The sequence below is a fragment of the Tarenaya hassleriana genome, unplaced genomic scaffold (assembly GCF_000463585.1).
Source record: "Tarenaya hassleriana unplaced genomic scaffold, ASM46358v1 Cleome6, whole genome shotgun sequence".
Lineage (NCBI taxonomy): Eukaryota > Viridiplantae > Streptophyta > Magnoliopsida > Brassicales > Cleomaceae > Tarenaya > Tarenaya hassleriana.
Window position 1 is genome coordinate 4939247 of NW_010968505.1, and position 23905 is coordinate 4963151.

At 36.5% G+C, this 23905-nt stretch overlaps 3 protein-coding genes and 2 long non-coding RNA genes across 17 annotated transcripts in view; 3 read left to right on the top strand and 2 right to left on the bottom strand.

The window, feature by feature from the left end:
- Positions 1 to 203: 203 nt before the first annotated feature.
- LOC104799620 lies at positions 204 to 5832 on the top strand. The gene is made up of 14 exons (XM_010522241.1): positions 204 to 494; positions 1279 to 1366; positions 1506 to 1614; positions 2307 to 2356; positions 2515 to 2581; positions 2671 to 2743; positions 2968 to 3023; positions 3615 to 3708; positions 3930 to 4014; positions 4197 to 4259; positions 4420 to 4479; positions 4624 to 4716; positions 4996 to 5058; positions 5578 to 5832. The coding sequence occupies exons 1-14, from the start codon at positions 469 to 471 to the stop codon at positions 5659 to 5661; spliced, it is 1011 nt and encodes a 336-aa protein (XP_010520543.1). The 5' UTR covers positions 204 to 468; the 3' UTR covers positions 5662 to 5832.
- An 870-nt stretch (positions 5833 to 6702) lies between these two features.
- LOC104799621 lies at positions 6703 to 14569 on the top strand. Of its 8 annotated transcripts, none has more exons than XR_769596.2 (8): positions 6703 to 6998; positions 7104 to 7325; positions 7438 to 7542; positions 7656 to 7714; positions 8185 to 8449; positions 11817 to 11948; positions 12962 to 13586; positions 13808 to 14569. It is a non-coding gene; the product is annotated as an uncharacterized LOC104799621 (long non-coding RNA). The 8 variants fall into 8 exon arrangements; XR_769599.2 differs by lacking the exon at positions 7438 to 7542 and having other exon boundaries at positions 13808 to 14205; positions 14284 to 14569; XR_769595.2 differs by lacking the exon at positions 7438 to 7542 and having other exon boundaries at positions 8180 to 8449.
- Positions 14570 to 15480: 911 nt separating this feature from the next.
- On the bottom strand, positions 15481 to 20480 carry LOC104799622 (protein Brevis radix-like 4). 3 transcript variants are annotated; one of them, XM_010522244.2, is made up of 6 exons: positions 20271 to 20480; positions 19795 to 20201; positions 17193 to 17328; positions 16151 to 16548; positions 15815 to 15941; positions 15481 to 15719 (listed from the first exon to the last, which is right to left on the bottom strand). In XM_010522244.2, the coding sequence occupies exons 1-5, from the start codon at positions 20367 to 20369 to the stop codon at positions 15863 to 15865; spliced, it is 1119 nt and encodes a 372-aa protein (XP_010520546.1). In that variant the 5' UTR covers positions 20370 to 20480; the 3' UTR covers positions 15481 to 15719; positions 15815 to 15862. The 3 variants fall into 3 exon arrangements, with proteins under 3 accessions (XP_010520546.1, XP_010520545.1, XP_010520547.1); XM_010522243.2 differs by having other exon boundaries at positions 15481 to 15941; XM_010522245.2 differs by having other exon boundaries at positions 15481 to 15941; positions 19795 to 20171; positions 20271 to 20478.
- A 493-nt stretch (positions 20481 to 20973) lies between these two features.
- Positions 20974 to 22571, bottom strand: LOC104799623. 4 transcript variants are annotated; one of them, XR_769605.2, is made up of 6 exons: positions 22373 to 22571; positions 22222 to 22278; positions 21767 to 21850; positions 21537 to 21636; positions 21366 to 21438; positions 20974 to 21258 (listed from the first exon to the last, which is right to left on the bottom strand). It is a non-coding gene; the product is annotated as an uncharacterized LOC104799623 (long non-coding RNA). The 4 variants fall into 4 exon arrangements; XR_769604.2 differs by having other exon boundaries at positions 21366 to 21441; XR_769602.2 differs by having other exon boundaries at positions 21366 to 21455.
- A 1217-nt stretch (positions 22572 to 23788) lies between these two features.
- The window catches only part of LOC104799624 (protein bem46), a 2965-nt gene continuing 2848 nt past the window's right edge, over positions 23789 to 23905 (top strand). Inside the window, exon 1 of the mRNA XM_010522247.2 lies at positions 23789 to 23898. The gene's annotated coding sequence lies outside the window, so the exon portion shown is untranslated. The remainder of the gene's footprint in view (positions 23899 to 23905) is intronic.

Genomic DNA, 23905 nt, shown 5'->3' on the forward strand with positions numbered 1-23905 from the left:
AGGAAAATAGACAACAAATTTTTATTTACGATTTCCATAGTTTAAATATTTTACTATTTCCGTGGTAACAATATTTTCGGATTTTAGAATTTAAAAATGAACTTTTCTACATTAACAAATAACAATTAGCGGTTCCAATCGTGGAAATTTTAGCGTTTGCGTTTGACCTTAAATTTCAAAGTGTCACGTCGAAGAACCAAATGTTCAATTCCTCCATTGGACAGAAGATCTCTTTGATCCTGAAATTGGCCGTTTGACTGTTAGGCGTGGCCAACACTAATCTCATCTCAGACGCCATTGACGAGATGCTTTCAGAGTGAAGTTTTGTACTTTCACACTTGGACTTTACATATTCTCACAAATCTCCTTTGGGAGGGAAGGAATATGATAAACCCTAATTTCAAGCAAATCCTCCGTCTTTTACACTGACGAGAAAATTCCAGTTTCACTCCCACAAAGGAAAAAAAAATGGCGAACGAGGAAGGCGATGCTCTGTAAGATCATGATTCGATCCCTCATTCTGTTCTGTCTGTGCTTTTCATCGTTATCTGCGAGCCTCGGTTTGTTTCGATGGGATCATCTCTTTGTGTTTCTTTTTCAATAATTACGATTTCATTACAGACATGAACAACGTCATTGGCTTGCCTGATCGTTTCCGATTATGAATTTCGATATTTGATCGTGTATATCCCTCTGTCCAAAGTTCTAAAGTGCCTGTTTCTTTGATCTCTTAAATGGCTTGTTTGGTGGTGGAAGAGCGCTCTCTCTCTCTCTCTCTCTCTCTCTCTCTGTTTACGTTCTTGGAGATTCCGTTGTCTGTTTCTCTGTTTTGATATATGGAGTACAAAAAATTGATGAGACTTGGATGTGGATTTCAGTGTTTCCCTCTATCTTAGAGACATTAATGCTTAATTGTGCAACAGTTCTTTGATCTTTCTATTGTCCGGTTCATTGATCCTTGTTTTGTGGGCTCACAATTCACTGGACTCTGGTCAGTTTCAAAACAGGTAGAAATTACAGTGCAGTAGCTTCTTGTCGAGTAGCTTCATTGGCATCTGTTTTATGTTTTCAAAGGTGTTCAAGCTTGTAACTCAATGCTTTTCCCTCTCCTCCAAAATGGTTTTGACGAGGAAACACTTGCCTCAAGTGCTGTATTGTTGTTTTCATGCCTTACTGTCGGGACTCGGGTGTTTTTACTTTCCTTTTAGTGATTATTGGTTCATCTTCATGATTGTTTTCTAATATTGTTTTGACATCCTGTGGGTTTTATGATTGCAGGTTTCTTGATATACTCCAAGAAGCTCCACTATACCGTCATCGAAAATCTAGAAGTCTTGTTGGAAGTTATGTTTACCTTATTATATTGGCAAGTTAACTACTCTGTATATCAGTATATTAGTCTCATACTATACATTTACCTTTAACATTGAGTATTGAAACTCAGTTTTGAGGGAAAATAAAAGGATATGAATGTCTGAATTTGTCTCACCATTTGTTAAATTTAGGCCGGTTATGCTACTTTGGCGGCTGGAGCTCCATGGATTCTTCAGCCTGTGCAATCTCTTATTCCATCGTTGCTTTGCAGCTCCAATGTTGCTCTATTGATGCTTACAGGTAGCTTACACTTCACCTTATTACTACTCATTTTATTTGGAATTTGGATGCAGGTCTGAATATCTTTAAATTGTTCTCGATTTGGCTCTGGATCCAATACTAGAAAGTGAAAAGCAAAAAGGAATGAAGTTGTCAGTGATAGTTCTTTATGTTTCACAGTTGTCATTCTCGACAACAAACTGAAAGTCAAAACAGAAAATTAAACTATCATTTCGCATGATGATAAAAGAACTAATTGAGGTCTAAACCCAATCTCATTATTCCATGAGTTGTTGTCAAAAGATAGGGTGTAAACAAAAGGATGTCTAAAGTCAATTATGCTCTCCATGGTGCTGTATTTTAGTTGGCCTATTTGCCCTGTTTGGGCCTCCCATTCCGAGGTTACCAATTTCGTGATTTGGACCTCTTGGGTACTGAAATCTATTGTGATATGGACCCGTCTCATTTCATTACCCCATGGATGGCACCTCATCCTTAAAAAGCTAGCTTATGAGTGGAGGTTGTCCAAAGTCTCATATATAGTTGATATTAGGTTATGACAATATTCTCTAGATTTCTCGTTACCAGTACAAGACTTTAGGCTTTGTTGGGCTGTGTATCGTCTTTTGAGTGATGTTCTCTCCAACTCTATGTCAACTGTAAAATCTTATGTCCTAAGCATGTGTTTAAATTTTCATTTACATCTGTAACAGGCATTTTTCAGAAATATTTTGTGAGTCAGGTCCAGAAGATACGCTTGCAGGTAACAGCTCTTCTTTGTCCTATTATGTTTTTTTTTCTAATTTAGCTGCCTTCTAAGTTTTAGGATTTGTTGAATACTGAGATGCAGTCATCCCATATTATACTTTTAAAATGTTTTTTTCCATCTGAAGAGTCTTCTGAAAAAAGCTTCAATTACAGGGTTATTACAGTTTCAGTCAGAAGTTGAAGCATGTGGTCCGTCTGCCATTTGCCATTATGGCATACGGTAATGTTTAATTCTAGATTCCAAGCATGTTTTTTTGTGTTGCTTGTTTCTGTTCCTTCTGGTTACAAGATGACTCCTTTTTTATTCAGGAAATGCATGTATGCTACTTGTCATGGTGTGGAAACCCAGTATCAGTCTTATTCCCATTTTAACTGTACAGAGGTATGCAGACTTGTTCGGAATTTAGGGTAAAATATTTACGAATTCCTTGAACACCATTGATGCCTATCTCAGGAAAGAAGTTTGAAATATGATGATAAAGATCCCTAACAAGTTGTTCATTTCTTTCCTATTTCTCATTTGGATTGCGTTTAATAAAAATAACCATTGTGTTGCCAAGGTCTAAAACGTTTTCAATCACAATCGTGACTCCTATCAATTTGCAGGTTCATAATGTCAGCTGAAGCAATTTGTGCTGCATCCTTTATGGTTGTATATATTGGTAACACTACAACCTTTTTAATTTTGGGTTTTCCTCGTGGATTACACTCTGCAAATTGGTCTAGATTACAATTTTCACACTTTTAGGCTTACATTTGGCATTGATTTAACTCCTCAACAAAAGCATACTAATGGGAATATATCCATAGTGGATTTAAACCGTCATTTTTCACCATGTTTAAGAAACACAAAATATGCCATATATTGGTCTTCTAAGGCATTAGATTAGTAATAGGCAGTGTACATTGTCTTGATTTCTTATTCTTTTTTTTTTACTTTGTCTCTGTTGAAATGCCACATGGTAGTGTCAGTCTATTTCCCAGTTGATTAAATCTTGCTGGGAATGTTCAAGACTCAAGAGTGCTGCTAAGTTATAGTTTACCAAGGGGAAAACACAATGTACCTTTACACCATACATGTGTTCCCTCGTGTGCCTTATCCATAAGGATGACTGAAATCGTGTTTGTTTTCCAAGAAAGCGTGTACTGTGCAAGTGACAATTGGGATTTCTCTTGTTGAGATGCTTTGCAATTGGCATCTTCTGGGGTTTTAGTGCAGTTTTGTTGTTCTTACATATATTTATTACTGGCAGGTTATGTTCATCAGTACAATTCGGTGAACTCTCAGCCCGATGTCTTAAATTCATTGTATTCCCCCCTTCAACCATCTGCTTTGGAAGGTGTGAGGTACTTTAACTCTCTTGGAGAGACTTGACTTTTTACGTGAAAAAAAAAAGATGAAGCATAATTATCTATCTAGTCTTCATAAAGAAATTCAACCACATTATATTCTACACTTATCCGCTGGACCAACATATGTTTGGAGTCCCTCAAAGTATCTCATTTTTATTTATGACAGTGTAAGAATATTCTTAGTCTTGTTTTCATTTCGGTTTCCTTGACAACAGATATCATGAAGCTGGTCGTCTCTCTGATCAGCAGATGGCTCTATTGCAATATCAGCGAGAGAATCTTCATTTTCTCAGTGAAGAGGTTAATATTTTGAGAATTCTATTCTACAGCAGCAATGTCCTCTACTGATTGTTGAGAAATGTGTCATCCCTTGCTTTATCTACCATTTGTATTACCAAACTTAGTTCGCCAGTCTAGTTCATCATCTTCAACTTGCTTTGTTCTTTGCTTTTGTTATAGTGATCATTTTTTTTTCGGTTCAGATTCTGAGGTTGCAAGAATGCTTGAGCAAATGCGAACCGTCCAGTAGCGGTACCACACCTCAGGTTAGAAGTGTTCTTTCCTGTAGGATCATAATTTAATGATCCATTTTCCATTGAACTTGAAAAGTCGTTACATGCCAAACCTTCATGAAAATTTTCTACAAATCTATGTATTTCCTTTCAGTCCTTTCATAGCATTACATTAATGAATACTTTCTGTCAGGTTGATCTAGCACATCTTGTGGCTGCTCGTGATCAGGAGTTCCGTACTCTTTCTGCTGAGGTAAAGCCAAGTCAACAAAATGAGTTATGCTTGCAGAAGTTGGGAAAGAGAGGATTATACATTTTTTTCGTTTTTATGCACATAACTTTATCACAATTCTGTGAAGTATAAGGAGGATACTCAGTTTATGTGATGTGATTGCAGATGGATCAACTCCATTCTGAGCTCACTCTCGCAAGATCACTGATTGCTGAGAGAGACAGAGAGATACAGCATGTTCGCCACACCAATAACCAGGTCTCTGTTCCTCTATTAACTTAAAACCGGCAAACATTATTTTACGCCAGGATCACTTCACCATGCATTAACTCTCCGTATGCATTGATGTTTACAAGATTGTTTCCCGTCCAACTTTAATCTTATAGTTAAATAGATTTACAAGCCTTTCTTCAATTAAGACGCTGAAAAAAAAAACTAAATCCAATTGCTTAGAGGAATAAATGGATATCTCTAACTCTGCATCTGTTTGATTGGTTCTTGAAACTCATTATTTTCTGTTTGATGCTGCTTGAGCAGTATGTTGCAGAGAACGAAAGGTTAAGAGCTATTCTCGGAGAATGGAGCATGCGAGCTGCAAAGGTAACTGTCTTTTCTTTCTATTTCAAGATTCAAGTTTCCCTTCTTTCTCCTTCCCCCTCAACCTCTTGGAAACATGAGAATTTTTCCTTCCTCATGTCTATCCGTAATCATATGCATGCATAGCAAATGCTTTGGTTGAGAAATGGGCTTATCTATGTGTAGTTTTGTATGCGGAACCATTTTTGAAGTGAAAATGATAGAATATTTGTCCCTTATTCAGTCTAAAAACCCCATTTAGGGGGTCTTCAATAAGGAAGAAAGTTCTCTATACATCTCCTTTATAGACTAGACTACTAAGAATAAGATGGGTTTAGGACATCTGTTCAACATAGTTTTCTAAATTCTTTTATGCTGAAATAAACAAGGTTTTAACGAAAGCTTTCGTCTTGTCCTCGAGGTTAAACTTGGCAAACTTATTGTAAGATGGTTGCGGATTCATCCTTTATTGGGGTTCTCGAAACCCTTTTGGGTGGGATCTGTCTCTATTTTGTGCTAATAAAATCTGCGGACTTTTTACAGCTTGAACGAGCTCTGGAGGCCGAGCGGATATCGAGTCTTGAATTACAGAAGAAGGTTTCTGCACTCAGAAATCAATCTTCATGAAAGAAGCTGGCAGTGAATATATATATATGGTGAAAAAAGATACAGTAGTAATCATCGTATCTTGTAACTGCAAATGGTTGTGGACAAACTGCGACACTGTTTTTGGGAGATGTTCAATGGGTTTTTCTGTACACACGGATTATGATAACGAGGAAAAGCAATATGCGTCCATTCCCGTGTCAAGGGATTTCCCACGTAAAGTTTGGAGCTGAATCCCGGCAGATCGAATGCTTGGATCAGAAGTAACCCGTCGGTGCAACTCGTAACGTTAACGTCTTCAAGTTGGAATTTTTTTTGGTATACTTATGACGGTGCTCGTCAGGTCCCTTACGAAGGACGTGACGTAGGAACCGAGTGGACGTGGAAGGTCCCATCTGTCGCATGCGTGGTGGGCAACGGGCTCGTGGACGCGGTCTCCGTCCACTCTGTTCTTGCGAAGCGTCGTTCATGGAGATGTAGAGGTTTAGGAAGAAGGAAGACTCGACGAGGGATTTCCATTCTCACAGATTTCAATCTGGCTATGTTTCTCAACGGCAGTCTCACCATAATCTCTACCATCCCTGACTCCGGTAGACTGCTTCTCTCCATCGTCGACATGCAGCAGGCGGCGGCTAGGGTTTCGATTCCCACACTATTTAGAAGAATATTATTAAATATAATTATGCTGCTTCTTTAATTTAATGTTCTCATGCCACACAATTCCCTTTTCTTTTTCCACAATTATCAACGATATAATGTGAGTATATTAAGATGACAATATTTAATATAACAAACACGATAAAACCCTAGGTTTCTGTAATTTGGGATTTGAGTAAATTTTAGTATTGGACAGATTCGGAAACGGTACGCGATTTGAGTAAAAAGAATTTTTTTGATATACGATAGTGTTCATGACAGTAATATAGATTTTAATTTTTCACAGATTTTTTTCAATAAATTCAAAATTCAAAATTCAAAATTTCAGAGGAACGCAACGGTAAAAAACAGGGAGTGAAACGGATATATGTCAGAGACTCTGCAAAAAGAGCTTACTTCATTCAATAGCTGTTTCAGGGTTTTCTAGAGAGAAGATTCCGATTCAACTTCTAGAGAGAGAAATTCCGAATCCCTTTCCTTAGTCGTCTGTGTTCTTTGCTTCTTCCCAGCTCTCTCCGATCATCATCATCTGCTCTGTTTACTTGTTTGGATATTCTGAAACGACGAAGAAACCGGTGCAATTGGTCTCCGATCATTTACCCCTCGTCGCCTGACTCACACTGAGTTAGGGTTCCGCAACTCGGTATTTTTTCGGATGTGTTAGAGGGGAAGAGCAGATCTTCTGGGAAGGACTTATCATGGTAATCTTTAAAATCTCAAGATTTTCGTTGTCTTCTTAAAGATTGCTTCTTTTGCTTTTTTGGTTTCTTAAGGTTTATGGATTGATTGTTTGGATTCTCTTTCAGAGGTTTTTCTAGAGAGAGAAGATTCCGACTCAACTTCTAGAGAGGGAAATTCCTAATCTCTTTTCTTCGTCGTCTGTGTTCTTTGCTTCTGCCCACTCCATTTGGTCTCCGATCTGTTACCCCTCGTCGCCTGACTCACGCTGAGTCAGGGTTCCACAACTCGGTATTTTTTTCGGATGAGTTAGAGGGGAAGATTAGAACTTCTGGGAAGGACTTATCATGGTAATCTTTTTAATCTCAAGATTTTCGTTGTCTCCTTTAAGATTGCTTCTTTTGCTTTTCTGGTTTCTTCTTAAGGTTTAAGGAGTAATTCTTTGGATTCTGTTGGGTGAAGGAAAAGGTTTCATTCTGATTTGTCATTTGTTGGTGGAGATCCTTTCATGGGATCTCTATTTCGACGTCTAGCCATTTATGGAACTTCTTGTTGAACTTATTACTGGTACAGGTTCCTCCCTTCTGGGTTCGGAAAGTATACACACAAATATTCTCCTCCATACTCATGTTCTAGTTAATCTCGTATAACTGCTCTGATTTTTATCTTTGGTTATACAGTCAAATCCAGTTCTTGAAGCTTTTGGCAACGCAAAAACTGTGAGGAATACCAACTCTAGGTACGTGGGTGCCCATTCCTCCTTTAACTTGGCTCTTTTAGGATGTCTGAGTTACATATTCAAAGCTTTCGAATCTTTACTTGTCGGAAGGTTGTTTAGTACGCAAAATGTTCACTAAATTAGCTGTGAAAACATAATAGTGACCATAGCCAAACCATTTTTTCATATTTTAAACCAATAATTAATTTGCTTCCTCTTTTGGTGTTCTTAAATAAAAATGTAGCCGGTTTGGAAAGTTTGTCGAGATTCAGTTTGACAAAAGTGGCGTATATCTGTTCAAACATTTTTGTTGGAAAGATGTCGAGTCTGTCTGATATTATTATGTAAAGTATGTCTAGTGAAACCCCTAGTGTTATTTTAAGTATGTCTTATATTGATAATACTTTTTTTTTTGTTTATTAGAAAAGGGCCTGATATTATTGGGCCAATTGTAACCATTACATTTAAATTTTATGCTCGACCCAGTACAGACAGCCCACTTAAAAAAAAAAAATAAGGGTTCCCTGCAGCGAAATAGGGTTTCTGAGCGTAAGGGTGCTGGTTCAGTCTTCAAGTCCCACCGCAAATGTCCTGCGAAGTTCCGGAGCCTCGACTTCTGCGAGCGCAATGGTTATCTCAAGGGTGTCGTGACGGAGATCATCCACGATCCAGGCCCTGGGGCTCCGCTCCCTCGTGTCGTTTTCCGACATTCTTTCAGGTACAAGAAGCAGAAGGAACGCTTCGTTGCCGCCGAGGGTAAGCCTTCCATTTCGTCTTTTTTTAAGAGTAACATGCTTTCTGCTGTGGATGCCTTGTTGATGCAAAAAGGTCCAAAACACCGAGCCAAGGCGCATAGTCATTTTTATATCAATATATAAATCTGAAAAAAGGAAAAGATAATTTTTAAAGAAAAACTTAATTATTTACATAATAATCTATATATATATTATTAATTAATAACAAAAAACTAAAGTTTAATAAAAATGAATTGAATTGAAATACATTAACAATCTTGTAAAAAGCGCGAGGCTCACTTAGACGGTTAAGGATCGCCTCTCTCGCACGAGAGATGCATTATTAAATAATAGAATGCACAGTTAACAATAGAATTGTTATTTAATTGTTTAGACAAACTATATGTTAATTCAACGTAATTAAATTATATTTATTATAATTAAATTATAATCTAAATTTTTGACTAATATGAACAAAAATTAAAATAATTTTAGGGTGATATATAAATATTATTTGTTTTGATAAACAAATTAATAATTATTTTATAAAAATATTAATTTTCAATTATTGTTTAAAATTATATATAAATTTAGTTCTGTATTATTATTAATTTTAATTTATAATTGATAAATAAAATAATTAATTTTATGTAAAATCTTATATATAAATTAATTAAAAATTTGATATAATAATTGGCACATCTCACATCGTGAGATGTCTGGCCAGACCTATTTTTTATTCACCCACCCACGTACCTATTATCTCTCTCTCTCCCACTCACCCACTTTCCCTAGCTTCTGCTCTCTTCGTCTTCTACCTAAACCTAGTTTTTTTACATTGACCGCCTTACTACCAGAGGCGCACGCCTCCGTCTCCGGCCGATGCCCGCCGGAGGCGAGCCTCCAGCCGCCTCCTGCAAATCGCATCGCCTAGGGTTCATGATGCAATTTTGGGTTTGCATCTGCGCCTCCACCGCCTTGGCGTGCCCCAGATGCGCTTTTTCGAACTAAGTTAACAATATAATGTATACTATAAATTTTGAGGTCTAGACCAGTGAAAACGTAAATCTACTCGAAGATGTTATCGCCATAATCTGAAGAATTCGTCTCGACGGCCGAGAAAGGAAAAAAGAAAAAATCGAGACCGTGGTGAAGCGAGTGCTACAACGACGCATGCTTCAATGGGACATGTAAGTATATCGAAATTTTCCCATGATATTACGGGTTTGTGGAAACAGTCGCATATATTCGACCATGATATTTTACGTAAACGGTCTCATGGAGCGAAGCGTATATTTGACCGTGATGTGTTAGGGTTTTCGTAAACGGTCTCATGGAGCATATTGACTTTGATATTTTAGGGTTTACGTAATAATCAGAAAGGTCGTAATGGATAATAGTCAAAAGAGTCGTAGAGACATATACTTAGAAAATCAGGAGAGGATCTTAAACAATATAGAACATATTTAAGTAGGTGGGACTTAGTAGGTCGTAGTGAGTCACATGAGTCGTAGTCTCATTTTTACCTCACTCCAACCCCTCTATATGTATATTGTGTATTTGCAACAGTACGAGATCCTAGTTAAAAATGATCTTATCCCTGCAATAGAAGAGCGATTAATGGATGACATGCATTCCATGGAGCGAAGGATCCTGGAAGCGATCTCTTGTATTAGAAGATCAAGGGCGGATGTGGAGCCAGTGCCTGCTGCTTAAGATCAGCTCTTTCTCCTGACTCCGAAAGTACAAAAAATAGAATGATTAGGAGGGAAAAAATCAAAAGCATAGGAAGCTCATCGTCCTAACCAAAGAGCTTGATCGTAGGGAGGGGTTTCGAGCCACGATCTATCCCAAAGTAAATTTCTCAAGAAATCTAGGACACGTAGCATATTCAAATCAAGCTCTTTGGTTAGGACGATGAGCTTCCTATGCCTTTGATTTTTTTCCTCCTAATCCTTCTATTTTGTACGTTCGGAGTCGGGAGAAAGAGATGATCTTAAGCAGCAGGCACTAACTCCGCATTCGCCCTTGATCTTCTAGTACGAGAGATTGTTTCCATGATCCTTCGCCCCATGGAATGCATTTCAGCCATTAATCGTTCTTCTATTACAGGATAAGATCGTTTTTAACCAGGATCTCGTACTGTTGCAAATACACAATATACATACTGGAGGGGGTGGAGTGAGGTAAAAATGAGATTACGACTCATGTGACTCACTACGACCTACTAATTCCCACCTGCTTAAATACGTTGTATATTGTTTACGACCCTCTGTTGATTTTCTGAGTATGTCTCTACGACTCTTCTAACTATTATCCATTACGACCTTTCTGACTATTATGCAAACCCTAAAACATCAGAGTCAAATATACACTATGCTCCATGAGACCGCTTACGGAAACCCTATTACATCACGGTCAAATATACGCTTTGCTCCATTAGACCGCTTACGGAAACTCTGATATCATGGTCGAATATATGCGATTGTTTCCGCAAACCCATAATATCATGGGAAAATTTGGATTAGATTTTTATTTGATGCTAATTGCTTTTCGCAATATGGCTCCAAAGTCAACACATGAAACATTGTTGTATCAAACATTCAAAAACAACAAGCGGTGTTGCTAGCCAAAGTTATTTCGAACAAGCGGTGTTTCATGATATCACCTTACGTTGGGTTGATGCCTTGTGCTCTGCATGTAATGGTGTCCTATGTAGGGTTTGAAAAAAAACCCCCGAAAATATAAACCCAAACCCAAATTTCGGGTTTTACATACATTAGAACTCAATCTCAATCTCATTGCAATGCAAGTACTCGATTTTCGAGGTGGGCATTTTTATTCGGCATCTGCGGGTTCTCGGATATCTCGACTCACGGATATCCGGATATCCGGATTCCGAATACGAGATAAAACAAGACAAAAAAAATCCGATCTACAGATACGAGTTCGGGTTTTAAATTAATTTTTGTAAATATTTATAAATATTTGCAAAAATACCTAAGAGTACCCCTAAACATTCGTTTCTTTTTTCATTCTCTCATTTATTTCTTTTTTCATTCTCCCTCCTATTTGTGCCATCCATGTTCTCTCTCCTTTCTCCCTTATAATCTATTCCCTTGATTTCAACTGAAAATCATTGCAATTTCTCTTGAATCTCTTCGTTGTCAAGTTTTTCCATCTTTATCTTCATCGCAAAAGGTAAGGATTGTGCAACTTTATGTTGGTTCATTGTTGCCATTGTTGAGGGTTATACATGAAGCATTTTCGAAATTTGAGGTATATGCACTAAATATTTGCTTATAACATTAATGATTCTGTGGTGCATTATTTCATATTGATAGATGTAATGAATCATATCTATTGATTCACATGTAATGTATTTGTAGGTTGTTGGTGATTTCAACAATCGATTTTCATTGGATAATAATGGAGAAGCTAATCAAGAATTTGATTGCAAAACTGCTATCGACAAGTTTTATAAAACTTTGGATAGATTTGAATCAAATATCTCAGTTTCGGTAAGTGATATCTAGAAATATTCATTATATAATAAAATACGCAAGTTCTAATGGAAGCTAATAAACTTAGTTTTTTTTACGATTATTTTTTTGTTAGATTGGAAAGAATCGTAGCCCAAGGAAATTAATCCCATATTGGATTCTGTATGTCTGTGATGCTATTAGGCTTTGTGTTGTTATTATGTGGTTACTACGTTCCAATCACGGTGCAGATGAAACATCATCGAGTATATTCATTGATAATGCTGAGCAATTGGTATGTGACTGTTTTGTTTAAGAAATGCTTATAGGATAACTAAATTTTTGAACTATTTTCTTTTCTTGTTCAGTTGCTTTTAGGGATGGATTTTTGGATGTTTTCCGTTTCTGTTAAAAGCAGAATCATGTTATCGAAATTGAAGATGTAGAGTTGACTCAAAACTCGCTACAAAAGTTTTGAGTCAACTGTACATCTTCAATTTCCATAAATGGAAAACATCCAAAATCCATCCCTAAAAGCAAGCAACTAAACAAGAAAATAGTTCAGAAACTTAGATATCCTATAAGCATTTCATAAACATAGCAGTCACATACCATACCAATTGTTCAGCGTTATCAATGAATATACCCGATGATGTTTCATCCGCACCATGATTGGAACGTAGCAACCACATAATAAGAGCACAAAGCCCAATGACACTACATGCATACAGAACCCAATATGGGATTAATTTCCTTGACCTACGATTCTTTCCAATCTAACAAAAAAATAATCATAAACAAAAAATAACTCAACATTAGAAGTTGCATATTTTATTATAATCTAGATAGTAGTCACTTACCGAAACTGAGGTATTTGATTCAAATCTATCCTAAAGTTTTATAGTTGCTTTTAAGTATTCGAGTGTGATTTCACCGTCTCAGCTTCTCTCTCACCGTTTCGCCCTATAGTTGCCTCGCCTCATCTGTCGAACCATTTTTTGCTACGTTTCATTGTAAGAAAAGTGATGTTGGAGAATTTGAACCTGGGACAGGAGCCTAGAGAAATTGTTAGGTTCCGACACTGGTCTCCTGCAATTCCATTGGCGATTATATCAGTTTATATGCTAAGTGCAAAACACATCTAATGAGGGATCATATCCAGCAAGCATTTTCTGTGATACACGAGGGCTTTTAAGGTGATAAACTTCGCCTCTACAAAGTTTGTATATTGTGGGTCTGATCAATTATATTCTAGTCGAGGTTGTATATGACCAACCCAAACATGCATTTTGCATTCTCCACCTGCAGCAGAAATAGGAAAGGACATTAAATGATTTCTCTAGCAGCAGCATACTAAATTTAAATTTGATAGCTTACAAGTCTTTGTTCCAAGTAGCCTTTGCTTCTTCTTGATTCTCTTCTCAAACTCAGCGCCTAGTTTCTTGTTGAGACGAACAAATCTTTTTCTTTTCGCTATGTTGTCCTGTTATGCAAGTAAATACTGGTGAGGCATAAGATCAAAGCCAGCTTATGGAAGATGAGTTCAAACGATCAAGCAACAAAGAAGGGCTCATAACATCATTCAAGGGAGCACGAGAAGACTTGCACGTGAGCCTGAAGATGATTGGCAAAGTTTGTTTATTGACAACGGAGTGATCATCGACACATAAAAGCAATGTATGTGCTCTGAATCAAAAAGAAAATGGTTGCCTTATAGCCAAACTTTTCCTTTTGTATTAGAGAAAAATCTCATTTATCATGCATCGTATATGCTGGTTTCCATTTCCTGTATGTCTACTGGTTCTATTTCTTCAACGTTTTCTACAATGTATTGCACTACAATGGAATAAGAGAATTTCTTTTGTAATGGTCGACCGTTTGATACATGTTTGGGACAGTCTATGGGCAGAATATGAGCAATTACGCCCCCACACCACCGACAACACGATCATTGCCGAACGCAAAGAACAAGACAAGGTATTCTCTGTTTTATCTTTGCTTGGATGGCACTTACAACGATTTGGTTTACCATGTCCTTCAGTAGACTATGCTCCCTTCTATGGACGAGGTTTTCATGCTGATCCAAAGAGAGGAAGGTAGCCATAATTTGTTCAGTAGCCCTCTTCCCAGCATCGATAGGCAACACTGCAAAAAGACAGGTCATGATAGCAAGTGTTGGTTCTTACACCTCTGAAATACAGAGGCAACACCTCTGGTTCGAAGTCTGCTGCATTTCTAACACAAGATAATGTGGAGGCCCTCATTCATGCATTATGGTCCATGAACAAAGGAAGTGGTACCGAACTTCTAAACTCTCTCATTGTTGATTCCGGTGTTACTAATCATATGTTTTCAAATTCGAAATGGTTTACAGAACTGATGCCATTAGTACAGTCCCGGTTGCGAATGGAATGCAAATACCGATCGAAGGCCAAGACACCGTTGAGATTTTTCAGAAATTAATCAATGCTTTATATGTTCCTCAATTTAAGACAAATCTATGATATGTTCCTAAAATTACTAAAGATTTAGACTGCTCTGTTACTTTCGATACTAGTGGTGTTTGTTTTCAGGATATTTAAACTCGACAGACACTTGGACACGGGGTTCGCAAAAATAATATACTTCTATAATCTATATATTAGTATGTTTACTATTTGGTTCAGGTATCTTTAAGTTTTCTTATTCTTGGCAAGGTTTAAAGGCATAACATGTTTACACTTTTATCATAATTCACAATTGATCATCATTGAATCACATCCTTTCAGCACTCGGTTTACAAGAAAATGTGCAAGAACTTTATATCTTTCCTCTTTAGTTATTTCTCTTGAACCCGATAAGCTTAAACGGGAAACTAGACTGGCTGGCCCGCTCGTATGATGATAACTGTCGGGCCTATAAAGTCGTTGTGGCTATGGATTTCTACCCTTGCTCTTCTCAATGGTGTGTCACACGTCTTCCTCCGGTGATGAATCATTCTAAGAGAATCTGCCTCACGACTTCCGGAGGATTTCTCATGAACGTGGAATCTGAAATCGAAAACCGCATGTTGAAGTCTGGGTCTGAACGATCCGGGGGAATGCAGCCACTGTACGAGGCATCTACTAGTCACGATCTTACTTGGGAATTGTATGTTCTCGAGTAACATTCTTACTTGGGAATTGACACGATCAGAGAACTGTGGTAATGATGGTGATTGCAGGGAAGTCATCGAGGATAAACCTTACTGCGTATGGACAGGACAGGTGATGAACGTATACATGCACATGTTTGGTCCCTTCAGCCTTCCAAAATGGCTCTACCCTATCCCTCATCCCGCTGGTTCGTCCCCTAACGCATTCCTCAAACCGCTGGAGCCCCCAAGCCCTTCTTTCTCCTGCGTCATTCTGTAGTCGTCATCTCATATGCTAATCATCCGCACTCTTCCTTGCTCGGTGGTTTCTCTACCATCTCAAATGCCATAGATTTTTATTCCTTTTGTCTTCTTTGTGGGTTTCAAAGGATAGTGTTTGAAATGGATTTCTGTTTTCAGTTTTTGGTACAAAGAGCAAAAACAAAAGTACAAAGATGATTCGGTCCCAAATACACACATTCCATTCCCTTTTATCCATCTGAATGTAAACATGCATTTCAGAGATATATATATATAGAGAGAGAGAGAGTCCAAAGATTGAGTTCAACACTTCCATAACAATACATAGAACAAGAGTAATATAGTAATTACGACATTTTTTTTGACGGTGTTGAAGGTCGAAACCTCTGAAATATTCCACACTGATGGGTGACAATTCTTCCAGGTACAAGAAGTACCTGTTGAAGACATGGACAGAGCTTTAACCCGAAAAAAAAAAGGTATACCAAGAGTGAACCAGAAGAGAGTCATCATCAGAATAAAAAACACAAACCCTTGTAGAGCTTCAACCATTTCATTCACATGATGATAATGATGATGATCACAAGTATTGTTCATGTATCCTTGCTCGGTTCTCTTCCCACCAGAGTCTCGCGTGCATCTCCCCAAATCTTTCTCGGCTGCAATGATTATTAATAAACGCCAATCCAAAGAGAAATCGTTATGCTTCTTTCGTAATGAAGGAAATTGACGAGTATGAAGTATATAGAAACAAGCGTAGAAACACCTATGACTAAGGACATAGTGATTACATGATTTTTGTCTTTGTAGCTTTAGTTTCTGCTCTGATTTCATAGACTTACACAGTAACAGTTGCAAGAAAATTTACCTGAATCTGACTCGTCTGAGCTCTCTTTTACCTCCTGGTAAAACTCTAATGGTAATATAAACACCCGGTTCATCTTGTTGGACCCATTCATTTTCAAGATCACTGGCATTGCTTATTGACATATCTTCCGACCGATCTGCCTCTCTTGATGAGCTGCTTCTGATGGTGGAGGCATCCATGGAAGATGTTTCCGTTTTGGCTCCACTAATGCTGGAAAGTTTAGGAGTCGAGTTGAGTCCTCCAGAGTCGTAAAAGTGGTGGCTTTGATTTGGATTATGGTCGAGTGAATCTGAAGATGAGTAAGTCAGCCCTGTCGGCCGATGCAAGTTACGTGGCAGCCGTTCTCTGTTTAATGGTGGTGTTGCAGGACTATCTTCTGCATACTCCAGTTTTGCATTCTAGGAAAATATTAAAAGCAATAATCTCATCAAGATCAGAATTCTTTCAAGTTGATGAAAATCCACACATTAGTACAGGATTCCCGATGTGGAATAAATGATCCAAGATCCCCATTAGCTAATCCTAAAAAAGGTGAAACTTGTGAAAGAAATACATCAAGATTCGTCATTTACATTTGGTAGTCCAGTATAAGCAAAAGTTTTACATACATAAACTCAAGAGAAATAACCAAAGAGGAAAGATATAAAGTTTTTGCACATTTTCTTGTAAATACGAGTGCTGAAAGGATGTGATTCAATGATGATCAATTGTGAATTATGATTTAAAAAAAAAAAGTGTAAACATGCTATGCCTTTAAACCTTGCCAAGAATAAGAAAGCTTAAAGATACCCGAACCAAATAGTAAACAGACTACTATATAGATTCTAGAATTATGTGAACTCTCTATAATTCTCCATTCGATGAGTTTTCAGGGTTTTGCTTTGGAACCCAGGTAAGATGGTGCATATATTGACTAGTGACCATTCAAGGCTTAGCAATTAGCATATATTTGCCACATGAAACTCGCGGTATTACAAAATTTACATTGTAATACCGCGTCTAGCTTGTTTTAGTTTACTCAGGAAATTCATCGAAAGCTTACCTCGTCTTCAAACCGTGGTGGCGTGGGAAGCGGGCAAGCTTGGCGGTTCAGTCTTTGAACATTGTACAGTTCCATAACTTTTTCATAGTTATCTGCCCACCATCGCTGAGCTTGCAATTTGTTGAACATGTCTCGGCTGATCAAGAAAAAAAGACGAGTCTACTGTTTTATTAACACATGAAATGCTTGACGATGCTATTTCAAGAACTGAACAAGAACTTAGATTTAGCCGACAAAGAGGCATGTTTTTCTTAACGTTAGATTGCGATATCTATCAATCCTGGTAATCATCTCATATTGATGATATCTGTTCTAGTAACAAGGATTTCAATCTCACTTGGAGAGGTAAATCTGAACCTACTTCTCAAGTACTATCTGAACATCCACTCGGGGTTCTATCAAGGGCAACAATACCTCACAAGGAAGGTATACGAATCATATAAGACAAATATGCCAAATCAAACTAAGTTAAGCTAGTTATAAATGTAATTGACCAAAAAATAAAAAGACAATAATCACCATGGACAAAAAAAAAAGGTGATTAAAATTACGAGACTCAATCAATCTCCTAATCCATAGGTACAATTAGAATAAGCACTAACTAATACTTTTGACAAACTGAAGTCATTGCTTGCGATGAAAAGAGGAAGGACTATGGCATAAAATATTGAAATAGATAATGCCTAACTAATAATAGTAATATAAATATTAGTCAAGAAACAGAGACAGCAAAGGTCAAAGTTAATAATTAGCATGATTACACGGCTACAGTCGGAAGAGATAATGGAAGGTGGTGGTAGCAGAGGATTCCTCAAAACAAAAAAAGTCAAGAAATTTCCCAAAGTTTCCAAATGATTTTGCGTACCCTTTGAGCTTCATTATCAAGAAAGCTCATGTAGAACAAAAAGAGAGTCTAAACGAAAAAAAATTCCCAGAAGATCAATTTATAAGAACATTAACATAAAAGAGACAAGGGTTGAGACAACATACAAAGCTAGACAGAAATCAAAGTAGGATCAAACTCGAAGATGACAAGTAGACAATGATCACAAGGAGATGTAGAGAAACAGAATACGTGGCTGTAACTTGTCGTTTTCCATTGGCGACAGAGAAGTAAACAAAATAGTATGAAGCTATAATCTTTTTGTCTTTTGGTTTATAGTCGCTGGTGAAAAGGAAAAGTTGTTTTTTTTCAGTGGTGACTATTTTTCTATACACAAGCCTCAATGATTTGATAAGACGACGACAAGGACGCGGAGAACAAGGTACTCATGGAGAATTCCATATTTTTTTTATAATATATGTATAACAAACCAACCGACAATAATATTCAAAAATTATTTGAAAATTATAGAAAAATCCAAACTTCCCCGTAAGCCAAAAAAAAATCCCAACATTTGAAAAGGAAGGAACTTTTTGTAAAATGATGCTTGATATCTAAAATATAAAAAATGTATTAAAATAATCTGAATTTTCGTAAAAAAAAAGGACCCAAATTTTGATTTGCCCAAAGAAGAATCTAGACTTTACAAAATTTTGTTGACCTAAACTAATACATTACACATAATATACATATATATATATATCAGATATCAAATTCTATAGACGTGTATATTTAACCAGTAAATATTTATGAGTACAGATAGGACGAAAAAAGAAAAAGAAAAAATGTAAATATTTAAATAAAAAAAACAGGACACAATGAGAGGAGGTGTCCCCACGAAGCACTTGATAAAAGGGGACACCGAGTTTTCCTTTTTGGACCTTCTCGGCCTTTGCCTCTCATTAAGCGTGAAGGTCTCTGTCTACAACTGTGGGTCCCATTCCATCCCATCCCCATTTTCCTATTTTTATTTTTCTAAAAATTAAGAATTTCTATTTTTCACTACAAAAATAAATGAATTTCATCGTACTATGCTTCCAATCTAACAACCAAACAAATATTTATATGTCTATACAAGTATTATTTAAATATCTTATATTTATTATGTGTATTAGTATCGATATATCCCTAAATCATCTAATTGGACAATGAAAATTGTATTTCCCAATTTTTCTTATAAAAACCAAGAGTATAATCAGGTATTTTATAATATTTTATACGACGTTGAGATAAATTCAGATTTGACGAAACCGAGAGTCTATTCATAAAATTTTGAGAAAATTTAATTATAGATAGATAATCTACGGATATCAACAGAAATCAAATTAGAAATTTTCGGTCTGCATTTACCGTCGCCGGTTCAATCTCCATCCTACTCGCATATACACGAGGATTCATAATTCCGAAAAATATCCGATATCCGAATATTCGTCGTCGACGAAATTAGTTTCGGATTCCAAATTCTAATATACGAATCACTGAAATCCAGAGTCGCAAAACCCAAATCTCGGATTAATCATCTACACGATGATTTGGGCTTTCTCACAACGAAAACCATAACGTGTAAACTAATTAGATTTTAAAAAACAATTAAAAATAGTTGAAACCCAGAAAAAGTTGGCGGGGATGAACTCAAGAAACCGACCGTCCGATCAGAAAAATCAGAACCAATCGTCACCGTTGATTCAAAGAGAGAGAAGGTCGTAATCGTAACCGTACCTGAAACGTATTCGCTTGAGATCGTTTCCTCCGCCAGAGAGAGAGACGAAGGTGATGAGAACACCTGGCTCTACCTGAGCTACCCACTCCTTCGGCTCTTTCTCCTCCACGAACACGACCGGGTCGACTCGGTTTCTCCCACTCGCCGATTTCGGAGTTGCCTCGCCGCTCGATATCCCCTTCAGCCTCGCCTCCATCTCCTTCCCCCAAACCCTAGGCGTCGCCCAGCTCGACGAACTGTTCGTCCGCCCGTACGACATCCTAAACCGATCCGAATCGGAATCCGACCCCGTCGGGTTCTTGATCCGGCCCTGACCCGCAGTGCACGGCGTGCAATGCCGGTATGCTCCCGACGCCTTCAACGCCATGTCCTTTAGCTGCCATGGTTTTTTGACGAAAATATCCTCCTATCAGAGATGGAGTCACCAACGCCATAAGCAAAACGAAGAGGAGAGAGAGTGAGAATACTGATATACCTGAGATGTTAGGGATTTCAGGTGCTTCGAGTCCGGATCGTCGGGTTGACTCAGTGAGTCGTCGCCGGCTTTCTTCGGACGAGCTATACACGTCAGCATTTCCGGTTAACGCGTCGGCTCCTCTCTCTCTCTCTCGCTTTACGGTTTCTGAGAATCTGTTACTAATTTGGTGCTTTTTCTTCTCTCTCTCTCTCTGGATTTTGTTTTCTTTGGACTAAACATTTAAATGCATTGTTTACCGGGATTACCGGTTACAGTGAAAAGTTACCGCTTTATATTTCTTCTGGAACGGTAACTCCGCGGTATCTTGTTTGTCATTCGGTGGTAAAACTTTAAGAGGGTCAAAAAAGATCAAATGAATAGAACTAAAGTTACCTTTTGAGAAATCAAATATATTATTTTATTATCTTTAAAATATCATCAAGGCTTGCTACAAAGAAATATAATTAGAAGAGAAAGAACTATTTTAAATACTAGGAAAGACCCGCGCGATGCGCGGATTATTTGTTTTATTGATAATATAAAATTTTCAATTTTTTGTTATGAAAAATCAGTAATATTAATATAGGGAAAAAGTATATTATTAAATTATTAGTATTATATATATATATATATATATATATTTTGAAGAAACAAAAACCAAAAGAACTTCAATATCATTGCATTATTATATTATTAAATTATTTTTGTGATATTATCAATAACAATCATAAAATCACATATCAATAGTCTCATAACCCATAAAACTAATGCTAAAGAGTGATCTAGCACGCAACGATTGGAGAAAGATACTCTAAGCAAAACATGCGACTATACATCTCTTCGTCCATCAAGAAAAATGCCAATATCTTTTCAATCACTCCACTCGTCTGCTACGAATGACCGAACCGTCAATCCTTCGATTATCATTATTCGAATATTCTTGCCAAAACAAACAGTCTTCCATTAGATTTTGTCTCCTTGTTCTTGCAGTCTTCCATTAGAGATTCTGCCAAAACAAACAGCAGTTTTTCTTCCATTAGAGTTTTTTTTTGCAATTTTCACGTGGAAGATCATGATGCTAAGTGTTTCTCTTTACGGTTTTCTGAAGCTCACCGGTTCTAACAACAAAGTCTGTGTCCGTTGAAGAAAACCCGAATGAAGAATCATTGTTCATGCAGTCTCTTATCTACTTCAATTGCATCGCTATCAAGGTGAAGTTAGTAAAATTCACCATGGGAACGTAAAAATAAAGGAATAAACATATATAGCCACAATGTCACTTACTCTATTATGACTTTAAGTCCTTGCACCCTTTGCATTAAGATTATGTATTTCTATTCAAATATTCTTCAATAGCTGTCCAGACCCATCAATTCTTTCCATGCTGCAAAAGTCAGTAGAATGAGACAATTTCTAACATAAGAAAAGATAGATTATGACGATAGTTCGGTTCGAATAACCGAGAGATGAGATTGTGTATCCTTCTTCGATGTAAAATCTGATGGAAGACTAACCATTGCATTTTTTTTTTAGATTAGCCTTGATAATATCATGGAGATATCTTCTAATGTTGGCTTCTCCTCTCGCTAAGTCTCTTCCTGTTTAGTAAAGCAAAAAGTCAATCTTCGCCTCAGTTGATGTTTTGCCCTCTCTAGCAATGGCAAGAAAATCAGAAACTACGACATCTCCATCGGCCAGTGCTGGTATGAAACCAATCGGATTGACCTTCTTGAACTCTTTAAGGATAAAAAAAAATTTAACTTAACCAATGCTGAAAGTTCCACTGAAATATATATATGAAAGTCAAATCCCATATGCACTCCTATATATATATAGATGCATACATACATACAGACATATTCAAATATATACAGAGGATGAGATACATACTCAATCCATTGATTCACATGAAAATCAAGTCAATCGAGTCTGAAATGTTCCGAAAAACGAACCGATCGAAACTACGAACCTGGGTTGTGTTGGTCACTTATGAGCAAATAGACGGGAATATACTCGTAATCAAGCCCTAAAGTTCACCAAACCATAACAAAATGGATTAAAAAAAGATGGAAAATTTTGTGTTTTTATACGTGACAGAAGCCGATATTTAAGACAAAAACCTTTGAAATTGAGAGTGATTCGAACGCAATGGGCGCATGAGCTTTTCCCGTAAGAGTATAGCTTCATCTTCTCCTTCGGCGGAAATCGCCTGATGAGACATGAATATAGGATTTTACCGATCGTCGAACGAAATAGCCAAAAAATTTGCAAGAAACCGCGGATCGATGCGACGATCAAGAAATGAGAATGAAGATAATGAAACTGAGAGAGAGACTGTTGCTTGCAAATTGTGCCATCCTATACTCGTTTTTGTCTCCGAAACATCATGACGGTTTCTTTTTTTTAATGATTTTTTCTCCACTAACTATCTTAAATTTAGCCATTAACTCCAAAACATCCGTTTCTTTTTTTTTTTTATAATTTTTACTCCACTAACTATCTTAAATTTTTTCATTAATTCCAAAACATCCGTTTCTTTTTTCAGATTTAAAGATTTTTATACCACTAACTACAATAAATTTGTCCATTTACTTCAAAGCATCATTTGTTTTTTTATGTGATAAAAATAGATTTTTTTAATTATAAATAACTTCTTGATATTTTCTTTTTTATATCACTAAGTTAACAAATTTTTTTTTAATGGAAATGTAATCAAATGAAAATTTTAATAATATATAAAACAATAAAAATTTTAATAATATATAAAACTAAGGTCAAAATATTTTTTAGTGATAAGATAATCAATATATATATATATATATATATATTACTAATTATCATTTTATTAACATATAAACTAAAGATAATAATAATGTGTTTTTAACTAATTTTTATTATTATATATTTAAGTATTTAATAAAAACATATTTTTCATGTATAAATATGGTAAAGGTTAATAAAGAATTAAAAAAAAATTGACACATGGATGATGATGTGGATGCTTAGGTGGTTTCACCACAATCCTTTAAACTCTTTTATTAATATATATAGATTTTCAAATTTAATCAAATTTATTGGTTTGACAGACTATTTAAAAAAAAATAGGAATTTATTGGTAATTTTAATCAAACAAGAGTTTATAAATTGATTTCCTAATTTCATAGAGACTGTGGTTTGATCAATTTTAATGGATTTTTTTTTTTTTTGCAAAATTATAGGATATATATATATATATATAATTATGGAAAAAATTACAGAAACTTCACCACATTGTACAGAAATGAATCCCAACACTTACGTGTTTATGTGTTATCTAAACTAGATATTAAAAAGGTATCATTATTAGGTATAAATAAACATGTAAATCGTGGTATTAAAGTAATTTGATTAAGCGTAAAAAAAAAGATATTTATATTTTACTTTGGGCTTTAAGAGAATTTAATTTGGGCCTTAAGTATTTAGCCCATTTTAGCCCACTTTAGGCCATCCCCGCTGTCTTCAGGAGACTGGACAGACTTCTACTCTCTCTCTCCAAAAAGCTCATTTCAAGGGGAAAAAAAAAGGGAAAACGCGATGGGAAACAGATAGAAAGTGAAATCGATTTTCTGCTTCTCTAGCATCTCCGAGAGCGAGAGAGAGCGATAGAGGGAAAG

Excerpts from the sequence above, each read along its gene's own strand:
- LOC104799620 (XM_010522241.1), top strand. The coding sequence starts at position 469 with ATGGCGAACGAGGAAGGCGATGCTCT. Across the intron at positions 2,357-2,514 it reads TCCAGAAGATACGCTTGCAG|GGTTATTACAGTTTCAGTCA; the intron begins GTAACAGCTCTT and ends CTTCAATTACAG. Across the intron at positions 2,582-2,670 it reads ATTTGCCATTATGGCATACG|GAAATGCATGTATGCTACTT; the intron begins GTAATGTTTAAT and ends TTTTTTATTCAG.
- LOC104799622 (XM_010522244.2), bottom strand. The coding sequence starts at position 20,369 with ATGCTGACGTGTATAGCTCGTCCGAAGAAAGCCGGCGACGACTCACTG. Across the intron at positions 16,549-17,192 it reads CACCACGGTTTGAAGACGAG|AATGCAAAACTGGAGTATGC; the intron begins GTAAGCTTTCGA and ends ATATTTTCCTAG. Across the intron at positions 15,942-16,150 it reads CTCAGACGAGTCAGATTCAG|CCGAGAAAGATTTGGGGAGA; the intron begins GTAAATTTTCTT and ends TAATCATTGCAG.